The sequence below is a fragment of the Bactrocera neohumeralis genome, chromosome 6 (genome assembly GCF_024586455.1).
Source record: "Bactrocera neohumeralis isolate Rockhampton chromosome 6, APGP_CSIRO_Bneo_wtdbg2-racon-allhic-juicebox.fasta_v2, whole genome shotgun sequence".
Lineage (NCBI taxonomy): Eukaryota > Metazoa > Arthropoda > Insecta > Diptera > Tephritidae > Bactrocera > Bactrocera neohumeralis.
This window is the reverse complement of record NC_065923.1, coordinates 22,875,696-22,890,374: the sequence shown is the minus strand read 5'-3', so window position 1 is coordinate 22,890,374 and position 14,679 is coordinate 22,875,696. Positions and strand designations below refer to the sequence as shown.

Sequence of the window (14,679 nt, the reverse complement as noted above, 5' to 3'; positions counted from 1 at the left end):
ATAATCAAAACCCAAAATACACACATATCCTTTATGGACACACACGCTCGTACATATGTAAATAAGTTTTCACAATCATAAGTAGTATGTATGTATGTCTGTCTGTATGTATATGTATGCATGTATGCGTGTCTTCATGTGTGTTCATATGTGTTTCCACTTTCATGCTTGCAATGATAAGTTTACAGCTCAGTTTTCGGCGCACTCACTCACACACACATAAGCACTGTGGGTGTTTGCTGGGTGTGCATCGGGCCTACCATAATCGCAGCACACACACACCCACACATCGAACTAAACTTTAAGTTCAAATCAACTCATACGAATTTCTACTCATGCTTGAACGTGTGGAGATATGAATATGTACATATGTATGAGTGTGTGTGTGATTAAGCGTGGTGGTAGCAACCCTTTACTGCTGCCGGGTTCTCTGTTATCGTCGCCGTTGCCTTGCTTGCTGGCGTAATGGCTTCATTAAAAGTTTTCTGAAATACATATTTCGTATCTTTTTTCCACAATGCAGATGAAATATTAGGCACATTTAACTTTGCAACTTTTATACCCAGCACACATTGAGTAGGAATGTACTTTGATAACACTTTTTTGTATGAAAAGTTCATGCAATCTAAGCGGAAATTTATTTTTTATATTATCACTGTCTTTAAACCACAAAAAAAGTGCTTTTGATTGGTACAAATATTCAAAGAGGGTTGAGAACCCGTTGACGACGAACGATGTCCAGGACGGCCATTAACATCACGACGCACGATTAATAGTCAGAGATCTCATTGGCATCGTTGGCATGTCGGAAGGACCAGTGAAAACCATTTTGAAAGATCATTGGGCCTAAGAAAAGAGAAAGCGTAATTGGTGCCAAAATCACTACATTTTTCCGAAAAGCAACGTCGCGTTAACGTTTGTGAGACAATGTTTTCCGACTACCAGGATGTCATTAAACGTATTATTACTGGCGATGAGTCTTAGATCTATGCTTGTGATCCGGAAAGAGACGATCAATCTACCGAATATCACCGCAAAGGTGGGCCGAAGCCGAAAAAACCAAGTCAAAAATCAAGGTTATGTTGACAGTTTTCTTTGTTTATCGAGGTTGTGTGCACTCCGAATACCTTCCGTGTTATGCGCCGATTGCACGAAGCTATTCGTAAAAACTATTGGAATTAAGACTACTGAATCACTCAAAATGTTGCAGAAGTGTTTTGGGTAGTCTGCTTTATGCTGCATAGAGAATTTGAGTGGCAAAAAGCATTCAGTGAAGGTCGTAAAGTCATCGAAAACTTGTCTCACGCTGATCCATCCACCTCTAACAATGACGATAACATCGAAAAAGTTATGAAAAAGTGCTTGAAAATCATCATGTTGGCAACGAAGATAAAGAAGAGTTGAGCTCAACATCTCATGAATTCTGATCGACATTCTTAAGTATTAATCTTTAGTTCTTTAAGTTTGCTTTGGGCTGATTACATCGATAAGTAAATTTGGGGTTTAATTCGAGAATATGAGCATAAACAAAACATATTCACTTTTGACAGTAATTTCTTGTTATTTTACATTTATATATTATTGTTTATCACACATCTTGAATAAAAACGACTCTTGTATCTAAAAAAAAGTTTTCTAATTATAATCTAAAGTGAAATTGTAGAAAAAATATAAAAATCATCAAAAAATTGCTCTAATTTCTACGAAAGCAAACTTTAACCGAAAAAAAATATTTTTTCCTTATTTTTGTATAGATGTCAGACCCAAAAATCGTGTTGATCGGTGTAATAGTAATAATTTGGGTATGAAGAGTGTCAATGCTAAACTCATACCAACAGACTTGAATATCGACGTCGAGTAGAGGTCGCAAAAGAGATGCTTGACAAGTTAGGTGAGATTCCGATATTCAAACGCATTATTACTGGTGACGAGACGTGGGTTTATGAATATGACTTCGAAACTGTCCAACAATCTAGCCAACAGCGCTCCAAAAATGAGTCGAATCCGATAAAGCATGTCATAGTTGGTTAAAAATCTATGAGATTTCCGTTTTTTTTTTATTAATTTGGTTTGGTTTACCGTGAATTCGTTTGTGTTATAAGATCAATTAGTAACTAAGGAATACTACTAACATTTTGAGGCATACCATAAGTACCACATTCGTTGGCAACAACTGGATTTGAGGCCAAAAATTTATGGATTTTTCACCACGATAACGCACCATCTTTGTGACTGACTTTTTGACCAAATGCGAATAGAACCCTCTGAATTGTTATTTTTTTCGAAACTGAAAAATCTGCAACAGCCATAAGTCCATTCATTAAATTCATTAAAAGTAATTTTCTAAGGCTATGTATGCCATCGCATTGGAGACATATACCAAGTGTATGGGAAATTGGCAATCTTATATCCTCTGGAGCTAATTTTAAACTATATTTTGACAGTCCGAGTCACATTTTATCAGATGTATCAGATGTGTAGATTATATGTAATTATTTAAGCTGTGACAATCTTATATTTTAAAGGCAAACACTGGCATTAAAATATGTGAACAAGTTTTTCGCCAGTCCGGGTCAAATTTGATCGGATGTGCAATTGAGATGTAATCATTTAAACTTTGATAATCTTATATTGGCTCAGGAGCCTATTTTAAAGGCGGGAACAAACACTGGCATTAAAATACGTGAACAAGTTCTTAGCCAGTCCTGGTCAAATTTGATCATATGTGTAGATGAGATGTAATCATTTAAGTACATACATATACATATATTTTATGGGATATCCGACCTTTACTTCTGGGTGTTACAAACAAAATTGCCATTTTTTAAGTAATCATACGTGCAAATTTAGGTCAGGATAGCGCTTTTATAAGAATTTTTAAATTTGTGTTAGGTTGGATGTAATTACTATATATAACGGATTTTTCTATAAGAACGCTACAAAAGTTATGAAACTCGATTTCTTTTGCATGGCCATTACGGGCACGCTTGCAGAATTCCAGACGCTGAACCCAATTTTCGACGGTTTTCAAGCATAAATAGACCGCTAGTTTGTTGGCATAGACCATAAAATTAACGTAGCCCCACAGGAAATAGTTTAACGGCGTCGAATCGAACTTCGGAGGCGATCAATTGACTGGGCCATTTCGTGAGATAACACATTCATCAAATTTGGTTTTCAATAAATCGATTGTGACATTTGCTGTGTGGCTTGTGGCGCCGTTCTATTGGAACCACATATTGTCCAAGTCCATATCATCCAATTTGGGTCAAAAATATTCGATTATCATTGAGCGGTAGCGATTCCTATTCACAGTAACGTGCCGGTCTTGATCATTACGGAAGAAGTTCGGCCCAATGACGCCGCTGGCCTCTAAACCGCACCAAACCGTAATTTTTTTCGAATGTAATGGTGACTCATGGTTTTCTGTATGATCAATAACGCATATTTGGCTTATTGACGAAGCCATTCAGCCAGAAATGAGCCTCAACCCTGAAAATGATTTTCCGATGAAAATCCGGATCATTTTCAAGTTGTTGTGCAGCCCAATTCATGAACATTCTGGTGGTCAAGGAGCTTCAGTTCTTGCATCAAATTTGATCTTGTAAGGATGTAGGCCAAGATCTGTTCGCGAAATTCGCCACAACGACCTCACGAAGATACCCAACGCTTGAGAACGATGTGTGAGAGACTGATTCAGGTCTTTCTCAATTGATGCGCTAGCGGTAGCAATATTCTCGACAGTACGGGCATTTCTTTGTCTCACTGGCACGGAAACATTTTGTACTGTGTCTGTGGATTCAAATTTTTCCACCAGACGCTCAATTGTTGATCTGACTGGACGATTATGACGACCATAAATTGGATGTAGTGTTCTTAAAGTTGAGGCCCCTGACTGCGAATTTCGGTAGTAAATTTTATTAATCTCGACTCGTTGGATTGTATCGGCAAACCTTACTGAAGAGTAATGTCAAAAGACTGGGAAAACATATGGCGTCTACTTTTGTAGCATCCCTATTGAAAAACCGTTACTTGAAAAGAAGAAAAAAATGCGTGTAGAGAGTATATAATTTGCAATATGTGTGTTGGGTATAATTTAGTCATGTATGCGGCCTTCCTTGAACTCAGTACTTTTACTCATTTAAATTTTATATTGTATGTATGTATGTATGATATGTAGATTTATGCAACTACACATATATGTACATACATATGTACATGCACTCTTGCATTTACATATATACAAAGCATACGCACCTGTTAATACTTCAACATTAGCATATACATATATACACACATATGTTAAAATTACATATATTCTGATTATAGTTATGCCTGTATGTGTACGAGTATATAAATTTATAAGTTCTGCACTAATATACATATGTACATATGTATGTAATATGTACATATAAATTCTATGCATGTAGCAAAACTGAAACGGTATTATGAAGCGCATAATTTCAAAGCAACTATTGCGTGCCTCATTTCAAATTGATAGAAAGCGACAGCAAAAATTAAAACCCACATACATACATGCATGCATATGTTTGTATGTATGTGACTCAACTAACAAAAGCACAAAGTTTGTGGCACACAGGAAATTACATACAAACACACATACACGTTACATTAACAGCACACCACTACAATTCAAATTGATTAGTTCTACTTGTGGCTCGAGCGCATCCATTTTACTGCTGGGTGTAGCTTCATACAAATATATATTTATATATTTAATAGCAGTGGAAGGGAGGTCCACTGAGTCTGCAGGCATAACTCAAATATAAAGTGGATTTTTTTTTGAGAAAATTTTATGTTATAAACTATATTTGCTTTGAAATATTTGAGCAATAAATTTTATATGCACAATGGGGCTTGTTATCTGGCGCATGCAGAATCCAACTGTACTCACAAATGTCTGCTATACAAGTATATTTTGTACATATATCTATATACATTCATATCTGTATTAATATGAATACTATAAGGGAAATTTTCTATATTTTCAGTCAAACTTTGTAGCATATTAGAGTTTTGCCACGAGCAAAATAATCGTAAAAATTTGGAATATCAAACTCTCTACCCTCTAAACTTACTTACCCTTTATCGTATATGTCTTCTAAGTTCTTAAAGTGGCTTAAGTTCACTATAGTTCTTCTACTTCACCGCTTACGCTCTTATAGCCGAGTTTACAACAGCGCGCCAGTCTTCCTTTTCGCTGTTTGGTGCCAATTTATGTTCCAAGTGTCTTTCTCCAACTGGTCTTTCTAACGATGTCATCGGCGTACGCCAGCACTTGTTCACTCTTGTAGAAGATTGTACCTTCTCTATTCAGATCTGCAGTTCGAATTATTTTCTCCAGTAGAACGGCTCGAAGAGGCCCTTCCCGATCCTGATGAAACTTTTGGCATTGCTAAATGCCAGTTTATACACCCCTATTAGTTTTGTGGGGATACCAAATTCAGACATCGCGGCATAAAATATCACTTTTTGTGCTATCAAAAGCAGCTTTGAAGTCGACGAAGAGTTGGTGCGTATCGATTCTTTTTTCACAGGTCTTTTCTAAGATTTGGTGCATGGTGAATATCTAGGCAGTTGTTGATTTTCCAGGCCTAAAGCCACACTGACAAGGACCAATCAGTTTGTTGACGATGGGCTTTAATCTTTCACATAATACGCTCGATAGAACCTTATACGCGATGTTTAGGAGACTTATCCGACGGTAGTTGGCGCATATTGTGGGGTCTCCCTTTTTGTGGATTAGGCAGAGCACGCTTAGGTTCGAATCGTCGGGAATGCTTTAGTCCGACCATATTCTACAAAGAAGCAGATGCACTTATCAGTTCTTCGACGCCGTGTTTGTATAGCTCGGCCGGCAATCCTTCGTCCTCCGTCGCTTTGTAATTCCTCAGACGTGTAATTTCTATTCGAACTTCTTTCTGACCGGTCATTTCTCCGTCTCCAGGTGTTACGCTTTCACTGCCATTTAGCAGGCTGGAGACGTGTTCTCTCCGTATAGTTAATCATGAAAATTTCAAGTATTTTAAGCCAAATCCTGCGAGTTTCGACTAAGACTATTATTTTAAACTATATCTGGGAACCGGAATCTTTAAAATATGACAAAATAATATAGACAAAATATTGGGTAGTCGAAAAGTCTTTTCGGTGCTACCAATCACATTGTGTCATACCATATTTACATTTTAAGCTTCATTTAGCCAAAAAAAAAATTAAATTCGGGAAGTTGAAAAAAAGTTACAGCTGTTCAAAAATGAGTGAAAACAAGAAAAAACGTTAACTTCGGTTGCACCGAAGCTAAATACCCTTCACAGGTGCATTTCTGTTAGTAACTATGTGTTCAGTTTGTATGGAAGCTATATGCTATAGTTAACCGATCTGATCAATTTGTTCGGAGATTACATTGTTGCCTTAGAAAATAATATATACATATATATATTCAAAACGATATCTTAAAAACTGAGGGACTAGTTCGTATATATACAGACAGACAGACGGACATAGCTAAATCGACTCAGCTCTACATACTGATCATTTATATACATATATACTTTATAGGGTCTCCGACGATTCCTTCTGGGTGTTACAAACTTCGTGACAAACTTAATATACCCTGTTCAGGGTATAATAATGAATAAATTCGCTATACTTTGAAATTTTTCTATTAGTAAAATGTCACGCAAACCACCAATGAAATAAGTTTAAGGGGACGATGCTGTATCAGATTAACACAACAATGGTTCGCTCGAAAATGGTACATATTTATTTTAGACTATAATAACTTTTTCGACCCAATAATTACCGGGTAAATGAAGAAGAGCTACTTTAACTATTTTCTGACAATATCTACATTCTAATGAATTTTAAAACAATTCTAGATTATCGCCTTCAAAACAGGCTCCTAAACCAAAGCTTAGACCGATTTTGCACATACTTATTATCAGCTTCAGCTGAAAAGCTCTACCGTGCTTTAAGCGAATGATTTTTAATGGGCTCATGGCACTTTCCCCAAAGCAGAAAAAATGGAAAAAAATCACAGAGAGACAATTCTGGTGAATACGCTGACAAGACGATACCTCATTTTAAGTTTAGCCAAAACGTCAGTTGAAACATGCCAGAATGTGATGGCATATTATTATGGTAAAAATCCATAAATCTACCCACCAATCTTGTCGTTTACGACGAATTGCTTCACATAGACGCCTCAAAAAGGCCAAATAGTGCACCTTATTGACGTTTTAACACTGTGGAATGAATTGATGGGGGAACGATAAGCACTAACTTCATTTGACCATGAAACGCCTAAAAAGTCAGTTCCTTGAATGAACTTCTCTCCTAAAAATAATAGAATGTTTACTCCGTCATATGAGAAAATAAAAGCTCTTTTTATTGTTGAAAATTTCGACGTTAATACAAGTATTTTCTAGGATGTGGGACTAATATTTGGCATGTGGTACTACTTATTGAATAACCCAATATTTACCAGCACATCTGGTTTGCATTTAGACCATGATAGCTATAAGCAATGATCAGAGCAATAACCAAAGATTGACCTATTATTGAGCTGCAGAGAAATACGTTTTAATTTTCTTCGCAAAAATTTTTTTGTTGGAAATTTTAAAGAAGTTAAGGAAGTATAACATTTCTGTCATATAAAATAAATAGCAAATAAAAGGTAATCCACTTCGAGGTTCCCTACTTTTTTTTAAGAAAAAACACAGAAACTTCAAGTTTAGTGGAGAATGTTTATTATCATTCCAAAGAATATTATCTGGCCTTTTTTTTGAAGATTATCTCTTTTAAATGTTAACCGGGGCTACGTCTCAGATGGTTCATCCTTTGAATTCAATTTTCAATGACTCCTTCGAGCAGTTTGACTGGTAACTGGCGAATGATAAGCGCGTTCTTTTGCTCCCAGGCCTGAATCGAAGCGGGATTGTTCGCATAAGCTTAAGAATTTGCACATCCCCTCTAGAAAAGCCTAACTGTGTAATATCACACGATCTTGGTGGCCAATGGCCGGCCTAAAAAGTAAATTAAACTCTTCGTCCCAAATGCGGCAATTTTGCTATATTTTCTTTACTGCATGCTGGATGTGCTCTATTCAGTTGAACGATTTGTAAACGTTGTTCAAGTCTTTCCATGATGCATTAAAGTACCTCTACTTGGATAACCCGTTATTTTCGTATTAACACGCCCTAGTATTTTTACAATATTTTTGTATTTATAAAAATATAATAACAAATTAAATTTGTCTTTTTCTTTCTTCAAGGAATACGACGTACAGGATCATCGACCATTTCTCTCACTCAATCAAAGTGGCTTAAATAAGGCGGATCAAATAAAGTTTGCCCGTTATTTGGGGCAGGGACTACCCACATTTACGCTTTTCTGCATTTATAGTAATTTCAAAAATCTTTTCTGCACTAAACGAACAGAAATGTAAGTAAAACTTAGAAATAAACACATACATATGTACATATTGAAAGTAAATTGTAAAAAAATTATCATGTTTGTTTAATTTTAATAATTAATTAATGTATTATCACTTTTAACTTTTCTATCACTCAGCTACACAAAAGATGGTTACAATTTGCCTTATATATTGGACAAAACGAAACGTTTTCTATCAAATACAACAGCAGGTTAGTTACACAAAATATTTCGAACAATTATTTTTGCATAAATATTAGGGTGGGGCAAAAAGAAGCAAAAAGAATTGTATTTTCCGAACAAAATGTTAAATTTTGTAACGTAATTTCGGATGATTTTTTCACGATAACTAAGGAAAAAATTAAATGCTTTTTGTTTTCGACCCGCCTTAATGTATACCATATATAACATAAGGGTGATCCTTTCGCTTGAATATAAAGTTATTTAGATCTTAAGTTTTCATTACAAAAAACAAAGGTTTTTTATGGAAAACACTGCTTGCATCATAACACTACTGTTGTTTCAGCGGTTCCCAATTTTTTTTTCTTATTTCGATAATTATTTTCTGTAACGTTGATATCGTGATTTAAATATACACCAAAAATAAATGTTTTATACTTTGTTAAATGTTAAAAAAAATTACAACGATCCCGTTAACCCTAAAAAAATAAATGAAAAGTAAAAAACACTTGTACTTTAAAGTGTCATTACTTATACCATACAAATACTAATACATAAAAGTTTCATACATATTTATTACATACATACATATGTTTTCAAATTATAAAAAAAAATTGTCTTATTATTTTCTTAATTTTTTTTTAATTTTTTTTTTTTTGGTTTTTAGGCAATACACCGAGTAAAGGCAACCCTAGCTCGTCACATTCGCAAACACAGCCACAGTCACAGTCACTGCCACAGTCACAACCCCAATCACAACAACAACAACAGCAAGCACCATCACAATCACAACAACAATCAACACCACAAACACAACAACAAACAGCACCAAACAACACAACAACAGCTGACTCCACAAACACAGCCACAGCAACATCCAACACAATTGCAACAACAACAAATTCCACAAACACCACAACAGCAACCTGCACCCCAATTACAACAACAACAACAAATTCTACAAACACCACAATCACTACAACAGCAACCTCATCCACAATTACCACAACAACCACCTCAATTCCAACAACAACCACCACAATCGCTACAATCACAGCCCATACAGCTGAAACCGCTACAAACACATCCAATGCAAGCATATCCTTTACAATCACTCGCCCTACAAGCGCAACAATTGCACCAACCACCACATCCGTTACAATCACAATCACCACAATTGCAATCGCTGGCAGCTGCACATAATCAATTGCGTGCACAGTCACCGCACACACCGCCGATGCAAACACTGCGTCCCATGCAAACGCAACCGCTGCAAGCACATCCCTTGCAACAACAACAGCAACAACCGTTACAACCTCATCCTTATCAATCACAACCGCTACAACCACATCCACTACAAACGCAACCGCTACAACCACAACCACCAAAACCACCACTACCAACACAAACACATGCACAATTGATGCACCAACAAACACCATCATCACCACTACCGCCTGGACACTTACAACAGCTACAGCTGCAACAACAGCACCAACAACAACAATCACCTTTACACATGCCGTTGTCCATGTCAAGGGGTTTATCCAAATGAATTTGATGTGTACAATTAATTCCTAATTCCGAATAAGTTGATAAGTGCAGAAAATTAGTTAATCAACAAAAATAACAAAAAACACAAAATCAGAAATTTTATGTTAAAATTGTACCATATGCATTAGTAATTACACATATATGTATGTATGTAATTTACAGTTTTTTTCACAACAACACTAGCATATTTTGTTTAAATAGTATGTATGTATATATGTGTGTATTTACAAAAAAAAGAAATAAATAAAAAATAAATACTCGACTGCAACAAATGCTTTGTGCCACATTTTCAGCTGTTACAAAAACAAAAAAATATATTATAATTTAATATATATAAATACTTTGAGAAAATTGCAGGCCAGTATTTACAGCTATATACTCACAAATATACATACAGCATATACATACATACATACATACATATGCAATGTTATTCCTTTAAATGAGATTATTTAAATTTACATAGTTATAAACATACACACACATACATACATGCACCTGCACTATTACTTCGCCATGTTATAAATAAATATATAATCTTATATAATATATTTACATGTAACTGTTCAAAGGCATGTGCATACATACATACATACATGTACAGAAAATAACTCTCCTAAATATTCTCGTTTTGTGTGTGTTTGTAATAATTTTTATTAATTTTTGTGTTGACTATATAGTATATTAGCCAAGAGATTATCATGATTTGTATTAATTAAAAAATATTATTTGTCGGAAGTAACGGCAAATTCATGTACGTATTATAATGCAACGCCAACTAGTGCATACTGATGTGCAAAAAATAGAAACAATAAAGAATTAAAAATAAAATAAAAACTATATTATATGCGAAATGAAAATATTTTGTTTGTCTGTATGTATTTTTCCGCATCTGCGCCACGCGCTTTATTTCTGTCACTCAAATCTCTATTTTGTTTAATTTTAGTTTTATTTATTTTATTTGATTTTTTTTTTGTTTTATTTGCATTTGTAGTTATAATTATTTTTTGTTGCTTTTCTTTGTGCGGATTACTATGACGGATCGAGCCTGCTTGCAGCGGCTAAAAATAGTTGGCAGCATAGCGCTGAGCATGCTAAATGATCGCTAAATTCATTGGGATTGGCTGACTGGCGGGCGGTTTTAATTCACGCACACTCGTGCCAACTATGAAAAGGAAAATGAATTGGTTTATCTCTGCCATAAATTATGAGAGCTTTATTTATGCAAATACATGTGTATGTACATACAAACATGTACCGAAAAATCAGTGTATCTGCGTAAATACATTTTTATGCGGAGCTATGCTGTGTTTATCGCGCCTTTTAGGTGACAGTACCCAGCCAACTTTTGATTTAGCGCTCAATTTGAGGTTAAATTCGGTACATAAGCGCTAAAAGAGCAGTATAAGCTGTCTTAAAAAAATTAATTATTTATGTATTAAAAATTTAATTTATATTAAAAATTTAAAGAAAATAATTTTTATTATTATTCCAAATTTTTTTTATTAAGAAATTTTGAATGCAATCTTGATATTCAACTTTTAGCTTCAATTTTGGGATTAAAAATTTAATTTCCAATTTTCAATTACATTTGGTATGTTTGGGTTTAAAACTGGAAAATTTTACTTTTGAACTTAAAAAAAATTTAAATTTTATTTTTTAATTTAAAATTGAAAATTTTACTTTTTTATTTAAAATTAAAATTGAAAATTGAATTTGTAATCCTAAACATTTTGGATTTCAAATTTAAAAAAATATTTTTTAATGTCAGGAATGCAGAAAAAAAATATTTACCTAATTAAAAGCTGTTATAAAAAAGTATAAAAAAGGAAAGATTTACATATTTCTAACAGAAGAAATAATTAAATATAAAAAGAGCTAAACTATGTTTATACATACATATATTATTATTAATAAGCTTTCCTTTTATAACCAAAATGGTAGAATACGAAGTAGAAAACGAAGTACTCAAACGCGAAAAAATTTAAATTCAAAAAAACTTTAATATTTTGTTTATAAAATTTGTTGTATATTAATTTTATTTTATATACATATAATATAATATAATTTTTTAATATAAATTTGTTTATTTAAATATTTTTATATAACTTTTTATAAAAATTTTTAATTCGATTTTTCGGTTTAATCTTTTTTATAATCATTTTTTTTATTTAAAATTTAGTTTTAAATAATATTTTCGAGACTGCAGAATAAAAAAAATATTTAGATTTTAATTCAATATTTTTTAGATATTTTATTTGCAACCCTGTATGGAATATGCAAAATACTAACTTTTAATATCAATATTTGAAATTATTAAAATAAATAAATTTTTTTTATTTAACTTCTTTTATTAATATTAAAAAAAAATTATATTTTGTTATATAAATTTGTTAATTTTATTTTATATACATATACATTTTTTATATAACTTTTTTTTAATATAATTTTTTTCGATTTTCGGATTTTAATTTTTATATTTTTCAACCTGGTATCGAAAATTTACTCTTTATAAGATTTTCGGTACTTCAAAATACAAAAAAAAACAATAATTTAGATTTTAATTCAATATTTTTTTAGATATTTCATTTGCAACCCTATGTATAATAAACTAAATACTAACTTTTAATATAAATATTTGAATTTATTAATATATTTTTAGTTATTTAGTGGGTTTTCCATAAAATAATTTCAAAAATATAAGAACAGAAAACAATATATTAATATTTTTAGTTTCTTGAACAATTTGGTTTGATTAGAATTTGGCAGGTAAAATTTATATTTTTTTTTGTATAAAATTTTATTTTTTTTTATTTTTTGAAAGAAATTGAAATATGTACATGCATGCATTTATTTTTTTATTTTACTATGCAGTCATAAAATATTTAACAAAAAATGCCTTATTTTTTCTATATTGATTCTATAAAAAAAACTTATTAGTTCTTTAATTTTTAGTTCATTTTATTTTATATTTTTCTTTAAATTTAATTTTTATTTCATATAATTTTCTAGTGGCCTTTGAATTAATAAATAAATTTCGAAATTTTTTGTTAATACTTTATTATAAATATTTATGTTTTATTTTTTTTAATATTTTTAAAAAAATATAAATGTTTATTTATTTATTAAGTTTTCATTGGAATTTTTCTAACAATATACAATTATTTTGAAGCTAATTTTTAAGCTATAATAGGGTAACTTCTATTAAGGATTAGAAATACATATAATATAATTTTTTTTAATATTAGTTTTTTTGTTGTTTTAAATTTAGTTGAAAACATTTTTTATTGCTTTTTTATTAAATATTATTTTTAATAAAAAAAAAAATTGTTGTTTTATTTTTTTAATGTGTATTTTATTTTTTTGTAACTTAAATTTTTATTAAATATATTTTAAATAAAAAAAATGTATTACCTCAGTTTTTATAAATAAATTTATTTTTCTTAATTTATACTTTGTTTTATATTTTTTTCTTTTGACTTTGATTAAAATAACCAAAAATACAACGAACTCTAATATTTAAGGTTTTTTATTAAATTGGAATAAAATAATTACTACTTAAAAAAAATATAACGAAATGTTTTACTTTATTTTTTAAATAATAAATAAATTTATCTTTTACTCATTTTTAAGTTTTACACTATTTTTTTACCACAATTTATTTTTTTACTCACTAACCATAACCAAAAATACAACAAACTCAATATAATACACTTTTTATAGAAAAAATATAACCTAAATCTTTTTATACAAAAAATCTAACCTAAACATAATCTCCATATATTCGACAGATTTAAAGAACATGGTGCATCAGCAATCCAGTGATGGCATGGATTTCGGACCGAATGCTGGCGGTGGCTTGGACGGTGCCGGCGGCGGTGCGCGAGTCAGCAGCGGTTTTGATGCGTTACCAGCGCGTTGTATAATGCCGAAGGTTTTGGAAAATCTAATGATTTACGAAAATTTCGATGTACACGAAACACATCGTGTCGAGGATGGGGTCTGTACACATATAACACGTTTGCCGCCGAAAAAGCAGGAAATATTCAAACAGTTCGGTATTCAGAGTAATCAAACGGTAACCTTTTACGAAAAGTACATAATCGTCGAAAACTTCAGCAAATTTTGCAATGTGAGCAAACACAAAGGAAGCGTAAATTACATACACTTATACATACACATATACGCATATGCCTTAATATGCATACATATAACTTATATACATTTAATGTTTGGCCTATAAAAGATTGCTGCGTTTATATTTAGAGTTTTTATGGCGAAAAGAAGGCTGGTTTTAGTGCTTATGCATTTATATTAATGCGAATTTTATTACATACATACATATATTTTTTTGTTTGTTAAATGCCGTCATAATCATTAAAATGTTGCAAAAAGCTCTCGAATTTAGAGAACATATCTTGCCAAATAAAGAAAAATTCCATACAAGAACTTGATTTTGATCGATTAGTTTGTATGGCAGCTATATGCTAT

At 32.0% G+C, this 14,679-nt stretch overlaps 1 protein-coding gene across 2 annotated transcripts in view; it reads left to right on the top strand.

Annotated features, from left to right (window-relative positions):
• Positions 1 to 14,679, top strand: part of LOC126761065 (mucin-5AC) — a 43,148-nt gene that overhangs the window by 25,741 nt on the left and 2,728 nt on the right. The window contains exons 3-5 of one of the 2 annotated variants that reach the window (XM_050476988.1): positions 8,294 to 8,463; positions 8,593 to 8,666; positions 13,980 to 14,320. In XM_050476988.1, coding sequence (XP_050332945.1) covers positions 8,294 to 8,463; positions 8,593 to 8,666; positions 13,980 to 14,320 — 585 coding nt within the window. Of the gene's footprint in view, positions 1 to 8,293; positions 8,464 to 8,592; positions 8,667 to 9,301; positions 9,924 to 13,979; positions 14,321 to 14,679 lie in introns of those variants that run through there. The other variant, XM_050476990.1, reaches the window with a different exon arrangement.